The sequence below is a fragment of the Gnatocerus cornutus genome, chromosome 1 (assembly GCF_029298725.1).
Source record: "Gnatocerus cornutus isolate USDA-ARS CGAHR chromosome 1, icGnaCorn1.1, whole genome shotgun sequence".
Taxonomy (NCBI): domain Eukaryota; kingdom Metazoa; phylum Arthropoda; class Insecta; order Coleoptera; family Tenebrionidae; genus Gnatocerus; species Gnatocerus cornutus.
This window is the reverse complement of record NC_142233.1, coordinates 36,857,120-36,879,645: the sequence shown is the minus strand read 5'-3', so window position 1 is coordinate 36,879,645 and position 22,526 is coordinate 36,857,120. Positions and strand designations below refer to the sequence as shown.

The 22,526-nt window shown below is 32.9% G+C and overlaps 2 protein-coding genes and 2 long non-coding RNA genes across 4 annotated transcripts; 1 reads left to right on the top strand and 3 right to left on the bottom strand.

The window, feature by feature from the left end:
• Positions 1 to 8: 8 nt before the first annotated feature.
• LOC148182226 (uncharacterized) lies at positions 9 to 12,841 on the bottom strand. Its single transcript, XM_088029295.1, has 8 exons — positions 12,835 to 12,841; positions 12,695 to 12,775; positions 9,406 to 9,480; positions 4,026 to 4,100; positions 590 to 710; positions 389 to 539; positions 191 to 343; positions 9 to 134 (listed from the first exon to the last, which is right to left on the bottom strand). The coding sequence occupies exons 1-8, from the start codon at positions 12,839 to 12,841 to the stop codon at positions 24 to 26; spliced, it is 774 nt and encodes a 257-aa protein (XP_087885421.1). The 3' UTR covers positions 9 to 23.
• LOC148182227 (uncharacterized) lies at positions 5,227 to 6,012 on the top strand. Its single transcript, XM_088034646.1, has 3 exons — positions 5,227 to 5,330; positions 5,378 to 5,577; positions 5,627 to 6,012. The coding sequence occupies exons 1-3, from the start codon at positions 5,258 to 5,260 to the stop codon at positions 5,963 to 5,965; spliced, it is 612 nt and encodes a 203-aa protein (XP_087890772.1). The 5' UTR covers positions 5,227 to 5,257; the 3' UTR covers positions 5,966 to 6,012.
• A 116-nt stretch (positions 12,842 to 12,957) lies between the features above and the next one.
• On the bottom strand, positions 12,958 to 15,955 carry LOC148182225 (uncharacterized). Its single transcript, XR_015770020.1, has 3 exons — positions 15,624 to 15,955; positions 15,203 to 15,565; positions 12,958 to 13,032 (listed from the first exon to the last, which is right to left on the bottom strand). It is a non-coding gene; the product is annotated as an uncharacterized LOC148182225 (long non-coding RNA).
• A 1,257-nt stretch (positions 15,956 to 17,212) lies between these two features.
• Positions 17,213 to 17,758, bottom strand: LOC148182224 (uncharacterized). The gene is made up of 2 exons (XR_015770029.1): positions 17,596 to 17,758; positions 17,213 to 17,543 (listed from the first exon to the last, which is right to left on the bottom strand). It is a non-coding gene; the product is annotated as an uncharacterized LOC148182224 (long non-coding RNA).
• Between the last annotated feature and the right edge of the window lie 4,768 nt (positions 17,759 to 22,526).

Below are 22,526 nucleotides of genomic sequence, written 5' to 3'. Positions count from 1 at the left end.
ACAAAAGTAAAAAAAATGTTCAGTTAAAATATGAAGATTGACTTACATGGTATTAAATTATTGTAACGATTTTTGCAGTCGTTCTTAGGTTGGGAGCCCACTGTCGTCGGTTTTTGCACTTTCGTTTGAATTTTCTACAACAGCTGTCTTTAGAATGCTTATAACAAAATTACAAATTATGTTTTTTTACTCTATACTGCTTCGTCAATTCATTACTGTATGCATCATCTCCCAGAGATACCATGAGGTATTTTTCGAACTCATCAATTTTGATGGGCAGCGATGTTAGATTTAAATCATTTGCTTTTTTTGCAGGATCAATTAGAACTTCTAATTCTGTTTCCTGTAACAAAAATTAAGTATTTGTTTGGAAATGACTGGGTCTTACGTTAGGGGGTGGTGCTGCTTTGGAACGAACGGTTCGTATCTTAGTCGTTTTATAATAATCGGAAAATTCTCTCATTTCTTTTGGAGAGGCGTCTTCTACACTTAGGGTCGGGATTCTCGCTAAATCAAACGGATACTTTTGAAACTTGTATCTAAAATTTGAGGTAAAAATTAATGTGTTTTGAATAGCATATTTTCTTACGCGTAGGCAAGATATCCAAGGAAAAGGAATGCCAGAATTATAAGAAAGAGAAGTATGAATGTTGCTAAATTATCTTGTGGTTCATTTTCTGTGGCGTTTGTTGTAGAATCAGGTGTTTTATCTTAAAAAGAAAATACAGTAAAACTTCTCAGATCTGGTCTCTACAGGACGGGACCATGGTTGGAATATGTACAAGATGTGAAAATTCGAGCATATACAGGGTCCGGCAACACTTACGTCCACCCCCAAAATCGTCATTAATTTTAAAGATAACATTTTGAAAATTTGCATACGCTCATAGTTGACAAAGCTCTAGAAGCCGACGCAAAAATTTATTTTTTATCACCTATAGTATTGGCGTCGCGACGCCTTAAAAATGTATTTTTCAGCTAATTGTGAGGGTTTGTGAAATCAACCCCTAATTTAATATTTTTTCAATATAAATGTGTTAAAAATATCTCAGTTGACATTTTAGATTTAATGTAAATTGTATTCAAAATTTGAGGAAAATATGCTGTTTTATCAAGTTAGTTTCCAATTTTATTACGTCAAAATTGGGAACTACGTTTACACCGGTCTGTCAACATCTTGTGTCACAAATGACATCTATCCTTTGGTTCGCTTTAGATTGTAACAAAAGTCTTACTTGGTGAAATTGTCGCTTTGTCGATGTTAATTAACGATTTCAGGTGTCCATAAAGTGCAGCATGCCCGTGTTAATCAAAATTAACCTTTATAAGAGGGAATGAAGTGACTTGTAAAATTTTGGTGTAAACGTAGTTTGTCACTGCACCGTCATAATGTTGGAAGCTAACTTGATAAAACAGCGTTTTTTTCGCAAAATTTAAACACAATTTGCATTAGATTTAAAATAAAAATTCATATATTTGTATCAGAGTTATGTTGAAAATAAATTGAATTCGCGAATACATATTACCGCAAAAACTCAAAAATCGCAAAAAATTATTTTTTTTTGGCGTCGAGACGCCAAACAAACTGTGATATAAAAACAAATTTTTGTGTCAACTTCTAGAGCTTTGTCAACTATGAGCGTATGCAAATTTTCAAAATTTTGTCTTTAAAATTAAAGACGATTTTAGGGGTGGACACAAAAACTCATTAAGAGCCATAAATGAGGCCGTAAAATAGGTATTTTGGAAGCGTATACTATTTTTTTAAGTTGCCTATGATAAGTCTAATGTGTTGTTTATGCAAACATTTGCGAGCGTGAACCGATAAATGGACACTGCACATACAACAATAAATTAAAAAAGATTTAAGTATTTCTATTATAGTTATTTAAGTATTAAGGGCGGTAGGTGGGTTTTACTGATTGAGGGTAATAAGCTTGGAGGTCGAGGGCGCTTGCGCCCGAGACAACCAATATTACCCGAAATCAGTAACACCTAACGCCCGTGATGCTTATTACGTTTTTTGCACGATCTAATAATTAATAATAATTGATTTTGTACCGTAATTGCGTTTATTTTGTGTTTTTCAACAAAAGTTAGGTGGGCTTTGATTCGTTACCATGGCATATTGTTTGAAAAACGTACAGAAAAAAATCTTGCCAAATTTTGCTGTCGTTTGTATTCCTGCAAGCAAATGGAAGAAAGCAGCCAAAGCAGCGATTCTGACGGGCTGGAAGAAGCCTGGAACATCGGCTGTTCGTCAGTCATTCCAGAGAAATCAAGAGGCAGATATGAACAGACTTATAAAAGTTTTGAAGAATGGTGCAACGCAAAAAAGTACGTAGACGTCACAGAAAAGGTAGTGTTGGCCTATTTCATTAAAAGAAACGAGAAACTTAAATCTCCTGGGAGTTTGTGGGCGGAGTACTCCATGCTGAAGGCCACCATTTTTTTAAAGAAGGCTGTTGACATTTCAAAATTTTCAACGTTAATCGCTTTTCTTAAACGAAAAAATATTGGACACCGAACAAAAAAAGCGAAAATATTCATCAGAGAAGACATGTACAAATTTCTGCAGGAATTTCCCGATGATGTGTACTTAAACATGAAAATTGGTATGATTTTTGGAATAGCAGGGGCATGCAGAAGAGAAGAACTGTACAATATGAAAGCAGAAGACATTCAAGATCATGGATCTTTTCTTCTAGTCTATGTTCCAAATACGAAAACTTATATACAGCGAACGTTCACAGTAACCAATGAAGAAAACGGAGCAATTAATTATTTGGAGCTCTACAGAAAATATGTGAAGTTACGACCAAAAAATGTAAAACCCGGCAACTTTTTTTTGGCAATGCGAAATGGAAAAGTTACCTGCCAGGTAGTCGGCAAGAACACGATTGGAAGCTGGTCTTCTAAAATTGCGAAGTGTCTCAATCTGCAAGATCCACCAGGTTACACGGGACATTCTTTCAGGCGAACATCGGCTACTTTGCTAGCGAACAAAGGTGTTGATGTTCTAGGCCTTAAACGACACGGAGGATGGCGATCATCGTCAGTCGCCGAGGGGTACGTGGAGGATTCCGTCCAAAACAAGATTGAATTTGCAAACAAAATTTTGTTCCGAAATGAAGCTAATACTTCTGCTCTCGCCATTGTAGCGAGTACTTCGAATCAACCTCAGGTATCCAGCACAGATATTATTGAAAGTGAGAAGATTGTTAGCGCAAATGCTCCTGTAACATTTAATAATTGTTCAAATATTAGTGTAATTGTTAATAAATAAATTTCAATTTCTAAAAATGTTTGTAATTTACACCGGTCGGTCGGTAAGTAAGTAATTACCACCCACGGTCGGTAAGTAATTACTTACCGATCAAGTTGTTGGTAACCATAACTTCCCAATAATATTAAATGCTCAGTAAATACACCAAATCGCCCGATCGTGCAAAAAATACGTTTTCGCACGATAGAACAATTTTGCTTAGTTACCGCGCCTGCTGTTGGAACAGTAAGTTGAGTTTATTGGTTACCAAGATAAACAAAACGGTAAGTACAAAATTTACTTACCGTTCTAGAACGGTAAGTAAATATTTAAAAATAGTCATTAAAAAAGAAGGATTTATATCCATTTTCAGACCGAAATTTGGACTTTTCAGGAATTATTGAAGAACAATTAATGTCAATTATTAGTAACATTTTTAGTTTTATAAAAATTATCGAAATTTGTCTATCGTGCAAAAAATATTATAAGCAACGCGAACGTTAAGGACTATACCGATCTCAGACAATAATTGGAGTCGTCGCTGCGCTCCTCCTCCAAACAATTGTCTTCAATCGGTAAAGTGTCCTTACCGTTCTTAATACTTAATGTACTATTTTTTGGATTAAGCGAGTAATAATAAGTCAAATTTTGCTTAATTTAGAGCCGAAGGTAGGTATAGACAAACAATGGATCATAAATATCGCCGGTTATTTCGATTAATAGTGATTCGTCTATTATCTAATTTTCTTACTGCACTTACCAGTAGCATGTGATGTTCTATCTTCTGGTGTTTGTGTAGTCTTTGTAGCTGTTTGATTTGAAGAAGTTGTGTTATCTGTAATTTTATAAACGGGCGGTTTTTGAAATAAAAAAGGAATGCTCGTATCTTATTACTTATCATAACTATAGAACAATGCAACATTACGTTTATGTAGCTATGTGGGAAAATTATTGTAAACCATTAAAAAAGTCAAAGCCCTTGTAACAACATAGCTCTTACACAGAATAGGTACTTACTTTCATTTTTTGGTGTTGTCGTATCTTCTTGACTTGTAGTGTTACTAGTTGCTAATAGTGAGGACGTTGTGTTATCTGTAAAAGACGTACACTGATCAGCCAAAGTAATGAGCTCATGGGCGGGATGCGTCGTAACGAGGTGTTATAAACTCTTAAACTCTTAGCCGGTGGTGTCGATAATCTGCACCGTCATAAAACAAATTTGCGGGAACTAAGAAAATTTGCGGCTTTGTTGTTTAAAACCTGACCTGATATGTGTGAGTTTTTGTTTTAATTTACACAGTGGCACGATTGGCACGTTTGATTAACGAATGCGATTGCGAATGTTGCTGAGAGTTTACTACACCTCGATACGAACTATCCCTAGCATAAGCTCAAAACTTTTGCTGTTTATTGTGCACATCTTCTTGGGTTCAGCACAAATTTGAATTATACAGGTGATAATTTTATTGTGATCTTGCCTGCGTACTATTTAAAAAGATAAATTAAATTTGAATACAGTAAAATTTGTGTAAAGTAAAATTTGGTCTGATAAAAATAAATACGGTTTAATTATACCTTATAATTTTTACGTGTCTTAGGGCCAGTTTAATAATCATCGCTTTAAAGGCTTTAAATAAAGTTTCTTTAAAGTATTGTTACAACAATCTGTTTCTATGGCAAAAATTTACTTTAAATTTTAAAGAAACTTCTAAATGGTTGTAAAACTGGCCCTTACTGTGTAAATAGAAACCATAAATGTTAATGTAAATCATCCCCTATATGCAAACGTGTTTTTAATTCGCTGACGCAAATTAAATCTTCAGGTTATTATTTGTACCTTGGAATTATAGTACTAAATTAAAGATAAGCGATGACGGAGGTAAAAATAAAATTGAGAATTAAGAAGAGAATTTTGAGACACCTATACAGCGTGAGGTTATCTTAGTGTATAAAAAGAACGAGAGTGATAAGCTGCAATCAGTTGTATGCAAAATGGTTTCGATGGTACCTCTCGTCTTGGCGCTCTTTGCGGCTCCAATTTGGGGCAACAAATGGGACTGTGCTGGTAAAATCTTAACTTTTCTACTTCAAGATAGTTAAACAAAATTCCAGACTATTATTGGAGAGACTACTTTGGTACCATACCCCACGATGCAGTACCTGCAGGAAAAGACAAATCTGGTAATGTCCACTACATAGGTCTTGTCTATATCCGTGGCTATGAGTATTTACCAGCTACAATTTTACCAAAGCAAGGAATAGCGAAAACAACAGCTTATGCTCAGGTCTTTACCACATCACAATATGTTAAGGTACGGGAAAGTTTTGATATGTTGGTACTACCAAAATTGCAAATTTTAGATTCTCTGTAGTCCTTATAAAGAAGCCTTTGACTGGATCCACGTCCAGAGTAGTAATTTGAACGATTATCTCAACAGGAGGGTGATTCCTGGAGGGAGCGAAGTCGGCGAAAGCCTCTTCATTGGGAGAGTATTTAGAAATGATGATATTATCATAGGGAAAGTGTTCAGACATCATAGAAACAATCGAGGAATTTGGTTTCCACTAGGAAATTCTCCTGCAAATTCTTTGACTTATGAACTCTTGGTGTACGATTGTGACAAGGTTGGACTTCCCATTTTTGACGTTAGGATCGGCGTCAGTGAAGATGATAAGAAAACGAAGATATTGACGTACTGATCAGTGTACATTCCGTACTTGATTCACATTAAAATGTTTAATTTACACCCTCGTCGTGAAATCTGTTGAAGAAATTTAATTTTCCTGGTCGTAAAACCCTCCAGATCTAGATTTAAAATTTGTGTTTAAAAACTCATTCTTTATTGAACAACGTTTTATTACACTTCTCCTTCATTTTCAATTTAATAAAAAAAAACATAATTAGAAATCATTTGTCATCACATGTCAAAATAAATAAAATTTTATCGTACTTGGTGGCACCTTGGTGGTATCTGAGCAATAGACGATGTCTATAAATAGAGCGAGTATACAAAGCCCCCTAATTATGTACGAATTACATACGAGTATTGTTCCATTGCAGTGAAGATATTTTTTTCAAAAGCATGAGATTTGGCATCGAAAATTGTGATGGTTTCACAGTGTGGGGCTTTAAGTGTTATTGTTACGAACTGTATTTACTCCTCATTTATTTTAAACGCCACATTTCAAGGTCATAATTTGTGAAAATGTGAGAAGATTTATTTATGCATTGGATTGAACATAAACGAGTACTCAGACCTCTGTGATTCAATTCAGTATACAGGTGTCCCAGAACTCATGACCCAGAGAAAAAAGGCTTATGAAGGCAACAATTCTGAACCAAAATTTCAAAACAAAAATTTTCTAGCTCAAAAAATAATCGAGCTAATACAAAAAAACGCTAGCCAATACGGAAGCTGAACAGAATTTGAAAGTCGGTTACTATGGACACATCCTTTCGTTCATTGGTCAGGCAAACGTTACACTCTCGTTGCCTAGGAAATTTTACTCCATCTCTAGAATAAGCTTCCGGGATTGGTTGTTATTTTTTTGGTTAATTTCTCGAATACTGTTAAAGTTAAGCAATTTTTGTTTTAAAATTTACCATCTGTATTGCTGCCGGCACCCTCCTTTGCTCTCTGGGTCATGAGTTCTGGGACACTCTGTATAAATCCTCTCGAATTTGCCACAATTTTCACAAATTATGACCTTGAAACGTGGTATTCAAAATATATGCGGTATACATTTGAAGTGCAAGTGGATATTGAGCCACTTTATGAACTCTAAACGATATCGGAAAATATTGATTATTACAAATAAAATCGGATAAAAAGATTATTTATTACATTATTATTAATTGCAAGAATATGTGAAATTTTCAAAAAAAAATTTTTTTGGCAAAAAAACTTACATGCTTGAAAGTATGTACAGTAAAACCTCGATTATCCGAGTGCGGATTATTTGTGCTGCGGATTATCCGTGCAAGGCAAAAAACACACAAATCGAAAACCAATTATTTCGTATTTTTGCTTCCAATGTTAGAAAAATTAAAATTTGGAATTTTACGAGTAACAGTTGGTGTAGTTTAATGAAATTGAAGTCAGTGCAGAGAGCCAAAACAAAATTATGAGTTAAAATTTTTGCCTTTGAATAGTAGTGTTTGCAAACATTAAGAAAAATGTTTAAAATATTTTTTTTAAATGAAATCCTTCATAATTAAAGAAGCTAAAAACTCAAGGGCTGTGAAAATTTTGGCTCCAAATAAGAAATAAATGAAAGTAATAGATTTTTTTACTTTTATGTAATGTCTGATAAGAGTTGATTGTTTCAATTTCTTTCAATATTAAAAAATTGTTATTGTTAAGATGTTGATAAATTTTGTTAAAGTTTTTATACAAATTGATTCACCTAACATGACGACTCTGACGACTACCGAATGCAACCAAAAATACAATTTTTATGAATAACTTGATACCTTTCGTTCACTTTATTTAGCATGAATTTCGCACACTCCTGGCAGCAATGTCATTATTTGCCAAGTTATTGTCAAAAAATTTAAAACCTTTTGCGCACCTTGCGAAATGTTTTCAAAAGCTGCGATTCCACTTGCTTGGTCTAGCCCAGACCAGACCAGACATCCAAGATTTGAGTGACGAATAAAACATTAAGATGCAATTGCACCCTTAATTGCTGATGGCTTGTCTGGGCTACGCCAAAAGAAACTCCACCAAAACTGGCCAAGGAACTTTAAGGAATTAGAAAACTGATGACCACGAATTCCAAAAGCGAAATTATGGTTATTGAAGCTGTCAATAATATGTATCATAATCATAATATCTGACTTTTTCAATGGATGTCCAAGATGTAAAAAATGATAAGATCAAGTGGATATCAAGTGACATATGAAAAACGTATTACTGGTTGCATCTTCCGTTTGTCACGGTCGTAAAGTTACCAGAATCAGCCTATACAGGGTCCGGTAATACTTGTGTCCACCCCTAAAATTGTCTTTAATTTTAAAGATAAAATCTTAGAAATTTGCATACGCTCATAGTTGACAAAGCTCTAGAGGCTGACGCAAAACTTTGTTTTTTATCACGGTTTGGTTGGCGTCGCGACGCCTAAGAAGTATAATTTTTAGCGATTTTTAAATTTTTGCGGATATATTCGCCTATTCAATTTTTTTCCAACACAACTGTGATACAAATATCTGAGTTTTTATTTTAAATCTAATGCAAATTGTGTTTAAAATTTGGGAAAAAAACGCTGTTTTATCAAGTTAGTTTTCAAAATTATGACAGCGCAGTAGCAAACTACGTTTACACCAAAATTTCACAAGTCACTTCATTCACTCTTATAAAGGTTAATTTTGATTAACACGGGCATGTTGCACTTTATGAACACCAGAAATAAATAATTAACTTCGACAAAACGACAATTTCACCAAGTAAGACTTTTGTTACAATCTAAAGCGAACCAAAGGATAGATGTCATTGGTGACATAAGATGTTGACAGATGGGTGTAAACGTAGTTCCCAATTTTTACGTAATTAAATTGGAAACTAATTTGATAAAACACCATTTTTTTCTCAAATTTTGAAGACAATTTGCATTGAATCTAAAATGACAACTGATATATTTTTAACACATTTATATTGCAAAAAAATTAAATTAGGGGTTGATATCACAAACTCTCGCAATTAACTCAAAATTACATTTTGAAGGCGTCGCGACGCCACAACTATCAGTGATAAAAAACAATTTTTTGCATCAGCTTCTAGAGTTTTGTCAACTGTGAGCATATGCAAATTTTCAAAATTTTATTTATAAAATTAAAGATGATTTTGGGGGTGAACACAAGTGTTGCCGGACCCTGAATATTTTAAAGTAAAAAAACGTTCCAAATAATTCTGTTGCCTTAAAACGAATGTTTATTGAACAACTCGATTATTCGTGTTTTTCGATTATCCGTGCAGGTTCCGGTCCCAAGAAGCACGGATAATCGAGGTTGTACTGTAATTCAAAATTTGTTGTTCTGGGTAATTGTTAGGGAGATGAAGACGTATATACAAAACAGGCAACTACATAAATATTTCAATTGATCGCATTGTATTTTGAACACATAACATATTTATACTTACTAGGTTCATTAGTTGTAGCAGTTGTAGTGCTTTCCTCACGTTCAGTATAAGAAACGGGTGGACTTTTATGATGACCTACAAAAAAAATGCAAATCTTATGATGGAAATCCAGCATTAATGAATTTAGTGCTGCTGCGTTCAATTTACTAGATAAATCCTAGTGTCTCTCTAATAAGATCAGATAAAACATTTCAATTTTAAAAATTAATCTAAACCTATTATTTTTTACAATACGAATTTTTTTCAAAAGAAATGGTAATGCTGCTTGCTCAACACTTTCTAATAAAATTTTACATTCTGCAGTTCCCGTAATTAAGCAACAAATAATACTAAGAGCTATACAATTATGTTGCAACGTTGAAAAATTTGCTACAAAGTCAAGAAATGGTACTTTAATAAGTTTAAGAAACTTGTTTAAAACACTTTTTTACTTTTTTTGATTCAGAATATCATTAACTGTAAAAAATCTAATCTCTAACAATGAAATTGTTATACATTTTTTAAACAAATGTAGTTTGATCAATTAAAAAAGAAAGCTTCTTCTTAGTTAAAAAAGCACATATTTTGTTTAGGTTTTCAATTTTGGGATAAGAAAAGAATTAGCTGCAACATGATAGGATAGCATGGGCGCCTTTTTTTCATCAGCTTGTATAAATCCAATCTGAAGGGAATGAATCAAGGAACGTTACGTTTCTCGTCGATCGAATGAATCAAACAACTCGTACAACGTTCTTACATGATTATACAAGGTGTTTATAAATGTTTCTAGCATCAAGGGGGCCTTTGGAATTTCTGTCATGCGCTATTTTGCCGCTTTGTTTTCATAGTGAATATAACTAAGTTCACAATTATTTTAAATGTCACCTTACGTCTACTAATTTTCAGTTACGGTTTTGTGTCAAAATTTTAGATTTTCAGGCTTTAAACCACAACTTGAACAGTTTGTTTTTAAAACTAACTTTGTTCAATGATTGAGGTTAACTACAAATGTCAGTTGAAAAATGTAAACCCACATTTGTAACGAGCGGCAAATTTATTTGACATTTCATAGCCACCCTTGATGCTAGAAACATTTATAAACACTTGTATATGGGACTTGTTTGAGAAACATTTATAAACACCTTGTATATGGGACTTGCTTGAATTCCGAATTTATCTTAAAATATTTTTGAATCATAGTTTCTAAAATAAATTGAATGCTTTTATCTTTGAAAGATGGGTGCAAAATTTAGCTTAGTCCACATTAGTCTTACCGTTGCCCCCCCTCGGGCAAGTTCGAATTATTTATTTCCGCAACACAAAAATTAACAAAATATTAATTCTGATGCAAAGAACTTTCTAGAAGAATAGCACGGTAACTGCCAAAAGAATTTTAAACGGGGACACACCGCTAGAACTCTGTTGGTGTCTGTATGGGGCTGCAACTAGCTTCGTTCGGTCTCACCCCAAGTCACCTTTTTTTATTTCAGTTGTCCGAAATGCACCGTTTTTGCAGGGTCGCATTCAACTTTTTTCCTTTAAATGCAACCTACCACTTTTAGTAGAGGATTTTGATGAGTTATTTAGTAAGCTATTCAAAACTATCAACTTTTAAATTGAGGCGTTGTCAAGTTATAATCTGTTTTCCGAAAAGTCCTGAAATTGCAGCGTGTCTAATTTAAAAATTAACAGCACCATTGCCTTTCGAGATATGAAGATAAAACTTGACATGTTCAATAACTAAACTATGCTTTCTCTTTTGATTCGGCCAGAAATTAATTTTAAGTTTAAATGCATTAAATGTAATTTACACAGTCGTATTTTTTTAATTTTATATTTAATGTTTATGTAATTTCTGTTTAATTATTTTTTGTTTGTTTCCTTTAACTTCAGTTTTTTATTCATGTTTAAGCCTTTTTTTAATTTGTTTTATTTAATTTTAGCAATTAAAATTTGCAAAAATCGTCGTTTATGAATCCATGACTGTGTAAATTATAACTTTACAAATATAACTGGTTAGGTTTTCAACAACAAAGCTTCGAAATTTCTTCGTCCCCTCAAATGTGTTTTATGAGGGTGCAGATTACGGACACCACGCGTTGAGAGTTTACTGCACCTCGTTACGACTCATCCCGCCAATAATAATGAGCTCTAAACATTTGCTGCCGACTGGTAATTTTTGTAGGTGCAATTCAGTGATAATTGATAAAGCCTATATTAAGTTTTAATACAAGCATTAATTAATAATTAAGAATAAATTAAGCATTTGTAAGCGCGGTCTTTCAGGGAATTTTTTGATTTTAAAAATTGAAATTATCACATTCGTTGTGCGTGACTTCTGGGATTGAGTCCGAAAAAGACTCATTAAGGGCCATAAAGAAGTCCGTAAAATAGGGATTTTTAGAAGCGTAGGTATATAATTTTTTTATGTCTTACCAATAGGAAATTTTGATTTTTCAAAAATAAATAATTTCTCCACAAATAGAAATTTCTGTTCTTGAATCTACATAATGACTTAAATAAAAAATACTTCACATGTCGTTTTGTGTTAGTTTAAAGATTTAATCATTTTAATTACTAATTTCTAATTTAATTCCTAACCTTAAAAAAACACACGCGCACTGCAAAGCATGAATGTGTTTCAGCGTCAAAAGGGAGAATTAAGGACAAAAAAAAATTACAGCCAGTTTATTTATTCAGTTACGTTTTAAATTTAACTGTTTGGTGATAATTAAGTTTAAATGCAATTTGAATATAGCGGGCAAAGAAAGCAAGTCGATTCGTAGCCAGTCGCTGTTTGTTGTGAGGTTGCTATGACACCTTAATGCCCTAGGGCGTAATTGTACATCTAACGTACCGCAAATCCGAGCCATAAAGAGCCAATAATTAAATGGTAAGACATAAAAAGTTGTATGTACCACGGGCATAACTTGATGTTTATGTATCTCGGGCCAAAGGCCCTCGACCTTGTAATCTAGTTGCCCTCGAACATAAATATCCACATTATGCCCTTAATACATAAATAACTATAAGTTGCCTATGATAAGTCTAATGTGTTGTTTATGGAAACATTTACGAGCGTGAACAGATAAATGTACACTGCACATATGTATACAACAATAAATTAAAAAAGATTTAAGTATTTCTATTAAATACGTTTTTTTGGATTATGCGAGTAATATGAGTCAAAGGTTAATTTAAAGTCGAAGGTATAGACAAACAATGGATCATAAATATCGCCGGTTATTTCAATTAATAGTAATTCGTCTATTATCTAATTTTCTTACTGTCTTTTTGGTTGTACACTTACCAAGGTTGTTAGCATGTGATTTTCTATCTTTTGATGTTTGTGTAGTCTTTGTAGCTGTTTGATTTGAAGAAGTTGTGTTATCTGTAATTTTATAAACGTGCGGTTTTAGAAATAAAGAAGGAATGCTCTTAACTCATTACTTATCATAACTATACAACAATGCAACATTACGTTTATGTAGCTATGTGGGAAGATGATTGTAAACCATTCAAAAACTCCAAGCTCAAATTACAACATAGCTCTAACACAGAATAGGTACTTACTTTTATTTTTTGGTGTTGTGGTATCTTTTTGATTTGTAGTGTTACTAGTTGCTAATAGTGAGGACGTTGTGTTATCTGAAAAAGACGTACACTGATTAGCCAAAGTAATGAGCTCATGGGCGGGATGGGTCGTAACGAGGTGTTATAAACTCTTTTAAATTCTCAGCGGGTGGTGTCGAGAATCTGCATCGTCATAAAACAAATTTGCGGGAGTGAAAAAATTTTGAAGCGTTGTTGTTTAAAACCTGACCTGATATGTGTGAGTTTTTGTTTTAATTTACACAGTCGTGGATTTTTGCAATTTCGAATGGCGATTGCGAATGTTTACTACACCTCGATACGTGCCATCCCTACCATAAGCTCAAAACTTTTACTGTTTATTGTGCATTTCTTCTTCGGTTCAGCCCAAAGTCGAATTATACAGGTGATAATTCTATTGTGATCTTGCTGCGTACTATTTAAAAAAAGGAATAAAATTTATGTACAGTAAAATTTGTGTAAAGTAAAATTTGGTCTGATGAAAATTAATACAGTTTAATTAAGACTATAATTTTTACGTGTCTTACTGTGTAAATAGAGACGATAAATGTTAATTAAATCATCCCCTATATGCAAACGTATTTTTAATACGCTGACACAAATTAAATCTTCAGGTTATTATTTGTACCTTGGAATTATAGTACAAACTAAATTAAAGATAAGCGATGGCGGAGGCAAAAATTCAATTGAGAATTAAGGAGAGAATTTTGAAACACCAATACAGCGTGAGGTTATTTTAGTTATACACTAAAAACTCTTTATAAAAAGAACGAGAGTAAAATCTTAACTTTTCTACTTCAAGATGGTTAAACAAAATTCCAGACTATTATTGGAGAGACTACTTTGGTACCATACCCCACGATGCAGTACCTGCAGGAAAAGACAAATCTGGTAATGTCCACTACATAGGTCTTGTCTATATCCGGGGCTATGAGTATTTACCAGCTACAATTTTAACAAAGCAAGGAATAGCGAAAACAACAGCTTATGCTCAGGTCTTTACCACATCGCAATATGTTAAGGTACGGGAAAGTTTCGATATGTTGGTACTACCAAAATTGCAAATTTTAGATTCTCTGTAGTCCTTATAAAGAAGCCTTTGACTGGATCCACGTCCAGAGTAGTAATTTGAACAATTATCTCAACAAAAGGGATAAAAATAGGCACAGACCGTGATCGGTCGGTACTTAAACAGGGTGGTATTCAAAAGAAAATTGAATCGAATATAATAAACAAACATACAGGGCTGTTCACATAACTGTACGACCTGAAATTTCAAAATATGCAACCAACAATACATTTCCAGTGTTTACTTGGGTTTTCTAAATTAAAATTTCTAAAATTCAATCAGAGATGCTTTATATCAACCAGTGGTGTCATAACGATTTGTCAGTTTTTGCAAACTAGACTTAATACTCCTAGTTATTATTGTCTTCGCAAAAATGTATTCTAACGACGAGAAAACTTACATGATGATGCTGTAGCGGCTGCAGATTTATATGCACAAAGATATCCTGACCATGCTGCACACCCAACAGACAAAATTTTCCGAAAATTTTAAAAAGATTTAAGAGAAAACTAGCCCCAACTAAAAGGATTAGAACTAGAACAGCCCCAGGTATGGAGAATGAAGTTGCGGTTCTTCAAGATGTTACACAAAATCCGCACGTCAGTCAACATTTTGTGGCACGTCAAGTTGGAACCAGTTTGTCTTCAGTTTCAAGAATTATTTCCGCTTACAAATTTCATCTATACCATCTTACGTAAGTTTAAGAGGTGTAGGAAACCTGAAAGATTTAAAAGCCAAGATTACGGCAGGCTGTAGATCGGTAACACCAGAAATTTTGGAACGCGTGCGGCGATCATTTATGAACAGAATGGCTTGTTGCGAAGCAAATAATTGGCAGCATTTTCAACACTTGTTACGATGATTTGTTTCCAATTTTTGTTAAATTTGTTATTGTTACATAAATTTGGCCAGTTTTGTTATCTTAATAAATCGTTGAACAAATGTCAGTGTGATGATTTTTTTTAATGTCAAGCATCAACCATCGATTGATCGATTTTATATATTTAAATTTACTAAAAGCGACGGTTGCTTTGAAAATGTATAATGGGTTGCATTTTTAGAAATTACAGGTCGTACAGTTATGTGAATAGCCCTGTATAATTAGCGTCACTGAAAGATTACGCAAGCTTGACTCACCCTGTATACTTGGATCATTCTTTAATAGTGTTAAATTGTTGAATTTTTCTGAACATATATTTTCTGTCCTGTTTGTGAAAATTTTTATTTCACTTATTGCCCAGAATCCTCTTGTTGAATTATTTAAAAGATTTCCTTTAATGGAAAAAGTTGTTTCATTAACTGCATTAATTTGAAGATTAATTTGTTGCCATTTTCCCATACGTTTTTGTTTCGAAGTTTTGGTTTGATTGTTTAACGATATATCTAGAGAGCTGTTTTCAAGAAAAGCAGTCACAGCAACGTTTAGATTTCCAGAATGATTCAATTTCATGGTACAGGGTATCGACTCATCTTCAGTTGAATTGCCTTCAATAGTTTCCACTACAAAATTAAAAAGCTATGGCTATGCTGATAAACTTTGATGACTTAGTTTACTTACCTTTGTGTAATCTCCAAGAAAAATGTTTATTAGGGACATGTAAATACACCGATGATTCATTTTTACGATTAAAACTTAAAATTTTATCTGTTTTCTGGTCACTTATGTGAAAATTAAAGTTGTCAGCGGTTGTACTTTTATGTATAATTAGTTTGTATTCTCTCCAGTGGCAGCGCGTGCAATTTCTGCTGTCGTGTTTGTCACTACCTGTTCGGTTTATTTTAATCTCATGTATTGTATTATTAATATTCTGACTATTGTTACTACATACACTGAAAGTGTAATTTATATTCGTTCTAAAAGGTATTTTTAGAACATTTTCTTTTACCGGAAAATCTACAATACACACATTGACATAGTAATTAATTGAACAAATAACATTGATCGCTTTTCACCTATTCTATTTCCTAGAAATCGTTCATCGTATTTTATTTTTTTCTTCCATTTATTATCACACAACGAAATATTGAATTTTAAACTGGACTTTGCGAGAGAACAAAATATTTTACTATTTTCATTTCTTGTACAATTAAATTCATTATTTGTTCCTAGAGTCAGTGGAATTAAAATTGATTATTGAAGAAGACACAACTTTACCCTTGGTGATTTGCTGGCTTGGACATGTTTCAGAAATCGTCACGTCTTTCACAATAAAAATATAAATCACGAAAAATTGGAGCACAAACATTCTTAACTTAGGTAAAACATTTTGTAGGACAAACCTTGAATAAACTGTTTTATCAGTTAAAATTCAAAATGTTTGTTAAAGATACGTGCAAATCTTGTCTGAGCCGGTTAGTTGGTAAATAGACTACATATTGCTAATGTTTGCAATAAGGTAGATTTAATTTGAATTAGGATACACATTAAATTATTCTTGTTGGATGGAGGGAAACTAAGGTGTGGATAAGAAATGTCTTTAAAAAATTTTAATGAATAAATACGGATAAGTACATTATCTGTTTGTCAATAATGAAAACAGATATTATCTTAGAGATAAGCACAAAAATTACCACGTTATGTCGCATTACTTTTCAAATTCATATCATTTTAAGACCGTCAAACAGTCGATTAGTTTGAAAATCATTCATAACAGATGTAAACCTTTAAATAATTTTTTGGCCTCATGAATTGTAAACGTCAAATTAACATTCAATTGACAGCTTCGGAAACACTAGATTTACAAGCGCCCTGAACGTTTACACACGCCGTGCTGTAAAAATTGCCCAAATCGTCTGCTTTTCACATGCGTTTATAAATTAAAATCACTTTACCATAATGAAGATTGATCACCAAAGTGGAATCTACCTAAATTATTATCTCAATTAAGACAATATTTCTATTTTTAAAGTAATATTAAAACGTTTTTTATACAGCGCCATCTTGTGTACTTTTTGTGCACCAACTACAAAATTGACAGAATTGACAGATGATGAAATTTACAAACATAAATCAAACACTTTAGATGAGTAAGTACGGTGTAGTAGGCGGAATGAAAACACTAGCGCCAAAGTGTTTGTGGGGAGAATTAAAATTGAATTACGATTAGTATTACTATTATTTTTATTGTAGTTTCACGATCCCAAAAATCGCTGTTGTAATTTTTATTTCTTAGTAGTACGTACACTGCACTTTAACTGATGTTCTTGAATAGTTTTATGTATGTTGGGAACAGCCAATCTTGCAAACGATTAGTTTTCCCCCGGTGTGATCCATTCACAGATAACATTTTCCAGTTTCTTCCTGTTGATTGATTATCGGTTTCGTTATTCATTCTTCTTGGCGATTTTTCGCTAGAACTCTGGTCTATCCATCCATGTATAAGTCCACATCTCAAAACTTTACATTGTCCTTTATTTTGAGCGTTCATCCTTCCATTTTGTGCCTGTTCATCTGGACAAGAGAATCTCTTGTTTATTCCTAGATAATTGAATGTGTTAACTCGGTTTAGGGAATCATTATTTTAGTATACCTTTCTTTCCTGGCATATTATCTTCGATATTTTGTTAATGGAGAACTTGTTCATTCCTGATCAAAACAGTTCAGTTTGTTTGTTCTTTATAGCTGATGATGGTACCTGGACCTGATGTACGTAATGTAGAAAATTGATGTCCTCTGGCTTCAATTAGTGTTAAATCAATCCTTGGGCTCGGATTTACAACTGATTTGAACGTTTTGGAGAATGTTAATGTGACTATTCCATGCTTATAAGTTAACATCCAATCAGATTTGATATCTACCGTGGTATTATCGCGGCAAGCCTTAGCACGGTGCTGGTGTTGTCAACCATGGTTACATGAGCAAATTAATTTTTTGACGTTTAAAAATGAGTCGTTTTGCTAATAATTCCGCTGACGAAATTATTATTATTACTACTGTATGCATGGAATAGTCGTGCAAAATACAATTCGTAGGATGAATATTCTGTGATAATTTAGACTTTTATTAGCAAACTCAAATTATGTTGCTCTTAGAAAATACCACTCGTTGCTACGCAACTCGTGGTATTTTCGTAGCAACATAAATTTCGTTTAGCTAATAAATCGTCTAAATTATCACGAATATTCATCTACTCATGGTATTACTATTGACAACACCACACATTTATCTGTGCAGTTTGTAAGTTTGTAACAACCATAACGACTCAATGCTCCTAGCAACCAGTTCGGCCAATCGGAACCATTAGAATCATTCACGTGGCATTTGCAGCGACCGCAGCTCTCTCTCACAATTGTGGGGGAAAGTTTTAGCAAAGTTTCAAACCTTCCAAATTTAATCCCGGCCCTCTTAGGGGAACTTTCTCATCTAAAGTGTTTGATTAATGATTTACAAATGTCAGATGTGACAAATCCCATAAATTTTGAAAAATCCAATTATTTAAATTAAAATTTTTCGGCCAAAAAGTTTAATACAACTCTTGTGCGTTAACCATTTTGCAGCGCTCAATCATTAAAGCACTCCGGCTACGCCGTCGTGCTTCAAACTGATTTCGTGCTGTAAAATGTAAGTTACCACACGCGACTGTAAATAACTATTAACTATCTGTACCAATTTTTGATTGGCTGAAATTATCTGATGGATATGGTTTCACATTTTTTGGTTTTTGTTTTTTTTCTTTTGTTTTCTGCTAGTGGAATCTATCGTAAATTTTAGAAAACGGTGCCGTAATGTAGCGACCGTAATATGACGGCCAAAAATTCATTCTGTATAAATGCATTTCCGTGGTTTCCTCGAAGACGATAGCGACACCGCCACGTAATAATAGTCCAAGAAAATAAGCCTTTAAATACGAATTTTCAGGTAAATACTTGAATTTTTGATATAAATTTCATAACAATTTTTTAACAACATATCAACATAACCAGCCATGACAAAAAACTACAAAGATAAATCAATATGAAAATTAATAGAAAGAAATTAATTTTAGCGAGTAAAGCTGCTTTAATTCGATCCTAACAATTTTGAACTGATATAAGTTTTTTTTTGAGTAAATTGAAAGAAATATATCAAAAATATCAATTTTTAACGACGTGATTTTTTAAAGTTGTTACTATCATCTCCTAGCTTCTAACAGGCCTATCTCAGATAATTTTAATTTTTGTGAAAATTTCTTTATAAAATTTGATGCTCTACAATTTTTATTTCAACTTTTTTTTCTAGTTCTTATTGTTTCCCCAAAATTTGAAAAAATCACTTTTTATATTTTTTTTAATTATATCTGCATCATAATCCAAAATTAAAACACGCAAAAGCGTGCAAAAAGGGATCTTTAAAACACTATAAAGCTTTAAATTTGTCTAGTTAACAAGAAATAGTGAAATGTCAGGACCAATTTTTAATCGTATGAAGTTCGTCGAAAAGCGAGACCAGTATATTTCTCAGCGTCGGGTAGATTCAGAATTAATCGCAGTTCTGCATGTTCTTCTAGCTTTTAATATCTTCACTCATTTTCTGAACGGATTTTTTTCAAACGTGAAAAAATGTGCTTAAGGTTGAACTATCCGTATTTGAAGATAGGACGTTTCAATGTAAAAGTTAATAATAATAATAATTTATTGACGCCACTAATAGCCATTACATAATCATACATTTAACATTTAACAAATAACCAGAAAGAACACAACATAACATAACATTACAACATTGTTTTTAACTTAGACTTAAAAATTTCAATTGAGTTATACCGAAACAAATCAATATCTGCATCATTGCAAGACTGCAATAGTATATTCATTGGAGAAAACTTAACATAATTTTGTTTAAAAATCTTAATGTGAAAAACAGGCACCGATCTACTCCTATAGCAAGGTATGTGAAAGTAGATATTGTGAATAATATCATCACCATCAATATAATTATTTAAAACATTAAAAATAAAACAAATACGCATGTATTGTCTTCTTAGATCGAGTTTGGGCAGTTGTAAATAACTAAGAGCCATATCATAATCTGACAATAAAGCTCTTGGAAGTTTTCATTTAATGAACTTAAAAAATTTATATTGCACGTTCTCAATTCTGTCGATATGAACTTTATAAAACGGTGACCAGATCACACTGCCATATTCAAGAATGGGCCTTACCAAGGTCATGTACAGAATTTTCATTGTACTGATGTTTTTGAAATCGCGACAATATCTTTTGACACATCCTAATACTTTGTTGGCCTTACTTAACACATGGTCATAGTGATAAGTGAAACAAAGTTTATTATCAAGAAAGATTCCAAGATCTTTAACAACTGTCTTAATTTGAATTTGACATTTATTTAATGTATAAATAGGTAAAGTAGAGACCATCTTCCTACTGAAATTAATCACACAACATTTATCAATATTTAGAAACATATGATTGACTTTGCACCAATTATTTAAAGCATCAAGATCTTTTTGCAAAAGTTTGACATCATTTGGGTTTTTAACAACGGTAAAAATTTTCAAGTATGTAATCAGCAAATAAGCAATAGTTGCATTTGAAATTTAAACCTATATCATTAACAAACAGAAGAAATAAGAAAGGCCCAAGGATAGAACCTTGAGGAACACCTGAAGGTACACGCTCTACAACCGAAAACTGAGCTCCAATTTTTGGAATTGTACGAAAACGAAAAGAGCTATTTTAGATGCGGTTTTTTGTGTTTGAAAAAGCACAAAAAATTGTAGTGACGTTACCCTATTAGATTTAGATCTTGGTTTTATAAATATTTTTTTTCGATTTTAGAAAATTATATTTTTCTTTATTAAAAATTGACTTAGTAACAACAAGAAAAAATCAATTTATTAATTAGGACGGCTGTAGTTTTGGTTAAACTTTTGAAATTTTAGCGATTTTGGAATGGTGTCTGTCTTTTTCTTTCGCCTCAGGCAAAAACGACCCTCAGTGTAAAACCCTCAATAAAGATTATTGCTACGTAATTACTTTCTTTTGTGTGGCGATTTGTTGATTTACATTTACATAATTATGGTCAACTAACTTTTAATTAACTTTATTAATGAATGCAGTTCGATTTCCGGGCGAAGGCGCGTGCATTATCAAATTAAAAATCAAGAAAATCATTGCCACTCTTGATCTATTCTTGATTCCGAATTTGATAACAAAAGTGGTCAGTTTTCGACCCGTCAGCGTGGATAGAAAACTTTAATTCTACCTTCTTTTTAATTTTGGGAAAAAGAAGATGAAATTTTTAAATGACTTGCGGAAAACACCGGAAAAAGTTTTAAATATTTTATTGGCCACAACGGATCAAAGAAACAGTGTTTTGTGGCACTGTGAACGAGAAAAAAGACTGACGGCCAGTAATTTTGGTAGAATTTGTAAACTGCGACCAAGTAAAAGTAGAGCGAAGGTGGCAGCATGAATAATAGAAATAAAATTTTCGGGTAACAAATACACACGATTTATGGCATTGAAAACGAACCCAAAGCTGTGGCTTGCGCGTATTAGAAGAAAAGGAGAAAGAATGTTGTCCAGAACAATTAAAAAATATGAACCTGGACATTCACTGTGGATATTCACCCCCACTTGATGGACTCTTCATATGTCAGAACAATCTATTTTTGGCAGCCTCACCAGATGGGCTGATAGACGACGATGGACTTGAAAATTTGACACCGCGGGAGGCAATTGTTGCAAAAAAATCTAATTTTGTTTGATCACTGGAGCAAACCCGATTTCAATAAACAAAAACCATCAGTATTTTTATCAAGTCCAAGGACGATTGCTAGTTACGAGCGAAGGGACCAAAATACATTGAAATTTTTCAATTTATCGAGGGAAATTGAGGGAACCGGAAAAAAAATTCTAATTATCTAGAAATTGAAATTATCGAAGTTCAAATTATCGAGAGTCTAATGTACTTCCAAAGCAGTTAGACCAATCAATTTCTGATATGGACACGGGTAGCCCAAATGATAAAGATTCAAATGTTGACAAAAAAAACAGTATTCTTGTTGAAAGGAAGAATTATTTTGTACTTCAACCGCTGTTGAACCAGCGAACCGTTCGTTTTTAACCTCCGCCAAAGATGCTGATGACGTTATTTTTGTGCTTCGAATCGAGTAGCTACAGTGAAGGCAAAACAGCAAACCTCAGGATTCCGTGTTTCCAACTATATGTCAAAAAACTACTTGAATTTTTGCAAAGTTCTTTATTGAAATGAATAAATTTAATTGGACGATTTTTAAATAAAACGAATTAAATATTGGTTAATTTATTATTATTAGATACGTAATTTTTTAAGGTTTTTTAAGTTTCCAATTTTACTTGGTCTATGATTTTTTTATTAAATGGTTAACATTTAAAAAAATTATAAAACTTCTTATATTCTAGAGATCATTGGACTGTCGCAAACATGCTGATTCGCATCTTGAGATCTTTTCAACAATTTTTTATTAAACTGCTCAAA

What these genes read in the sequence shown, in the direction of transcription:
- LOC148182227 (XM_088034646.1), top strand. Translation starts at nt 5,258, where the DNA reads ATGGTTTCGATGGTACCTCTCGTCTTGGCGCTCTTTGCGGCTCCAATT. An exon ending in CAACAAATGGGACTGTGCTG is followed by an intron (nt 5,331 to 5,377) that starts GTAAAATCTTAA and finishes ACAAAATTCCAG; the next exon opens with ACTATTATTGGAGAGACTAC. An exon ending in CCACATCACAATATGTTAAG is followed by an intron (nt 5,578 to 5,626) that starts GTACGGGAAAGT and finishes TGCAAATTTTAG; the next exon opens with ATTCTCTGTAGTCCTTATAA.
- LOC148182226 (XM_088029295.1), bottom strand. An exon ending in TGCTACAACTAATGAACCTA is followed by an intron (nt 4,101 to 9,405) that starts GTAAGTATAAAT and finishes ATAAAATTACAG; the next exon opens with ATAACACAACTTCTTCAAAT. An exon ending in TAGAACATCACATGCTACTG is followed by an intron (nt 711 to 4,025) that starts GTAAGTGCAGTA and finishes TTTCTTTTTAAG; the next exon opens with ATAAAACACCTGATTCTACA.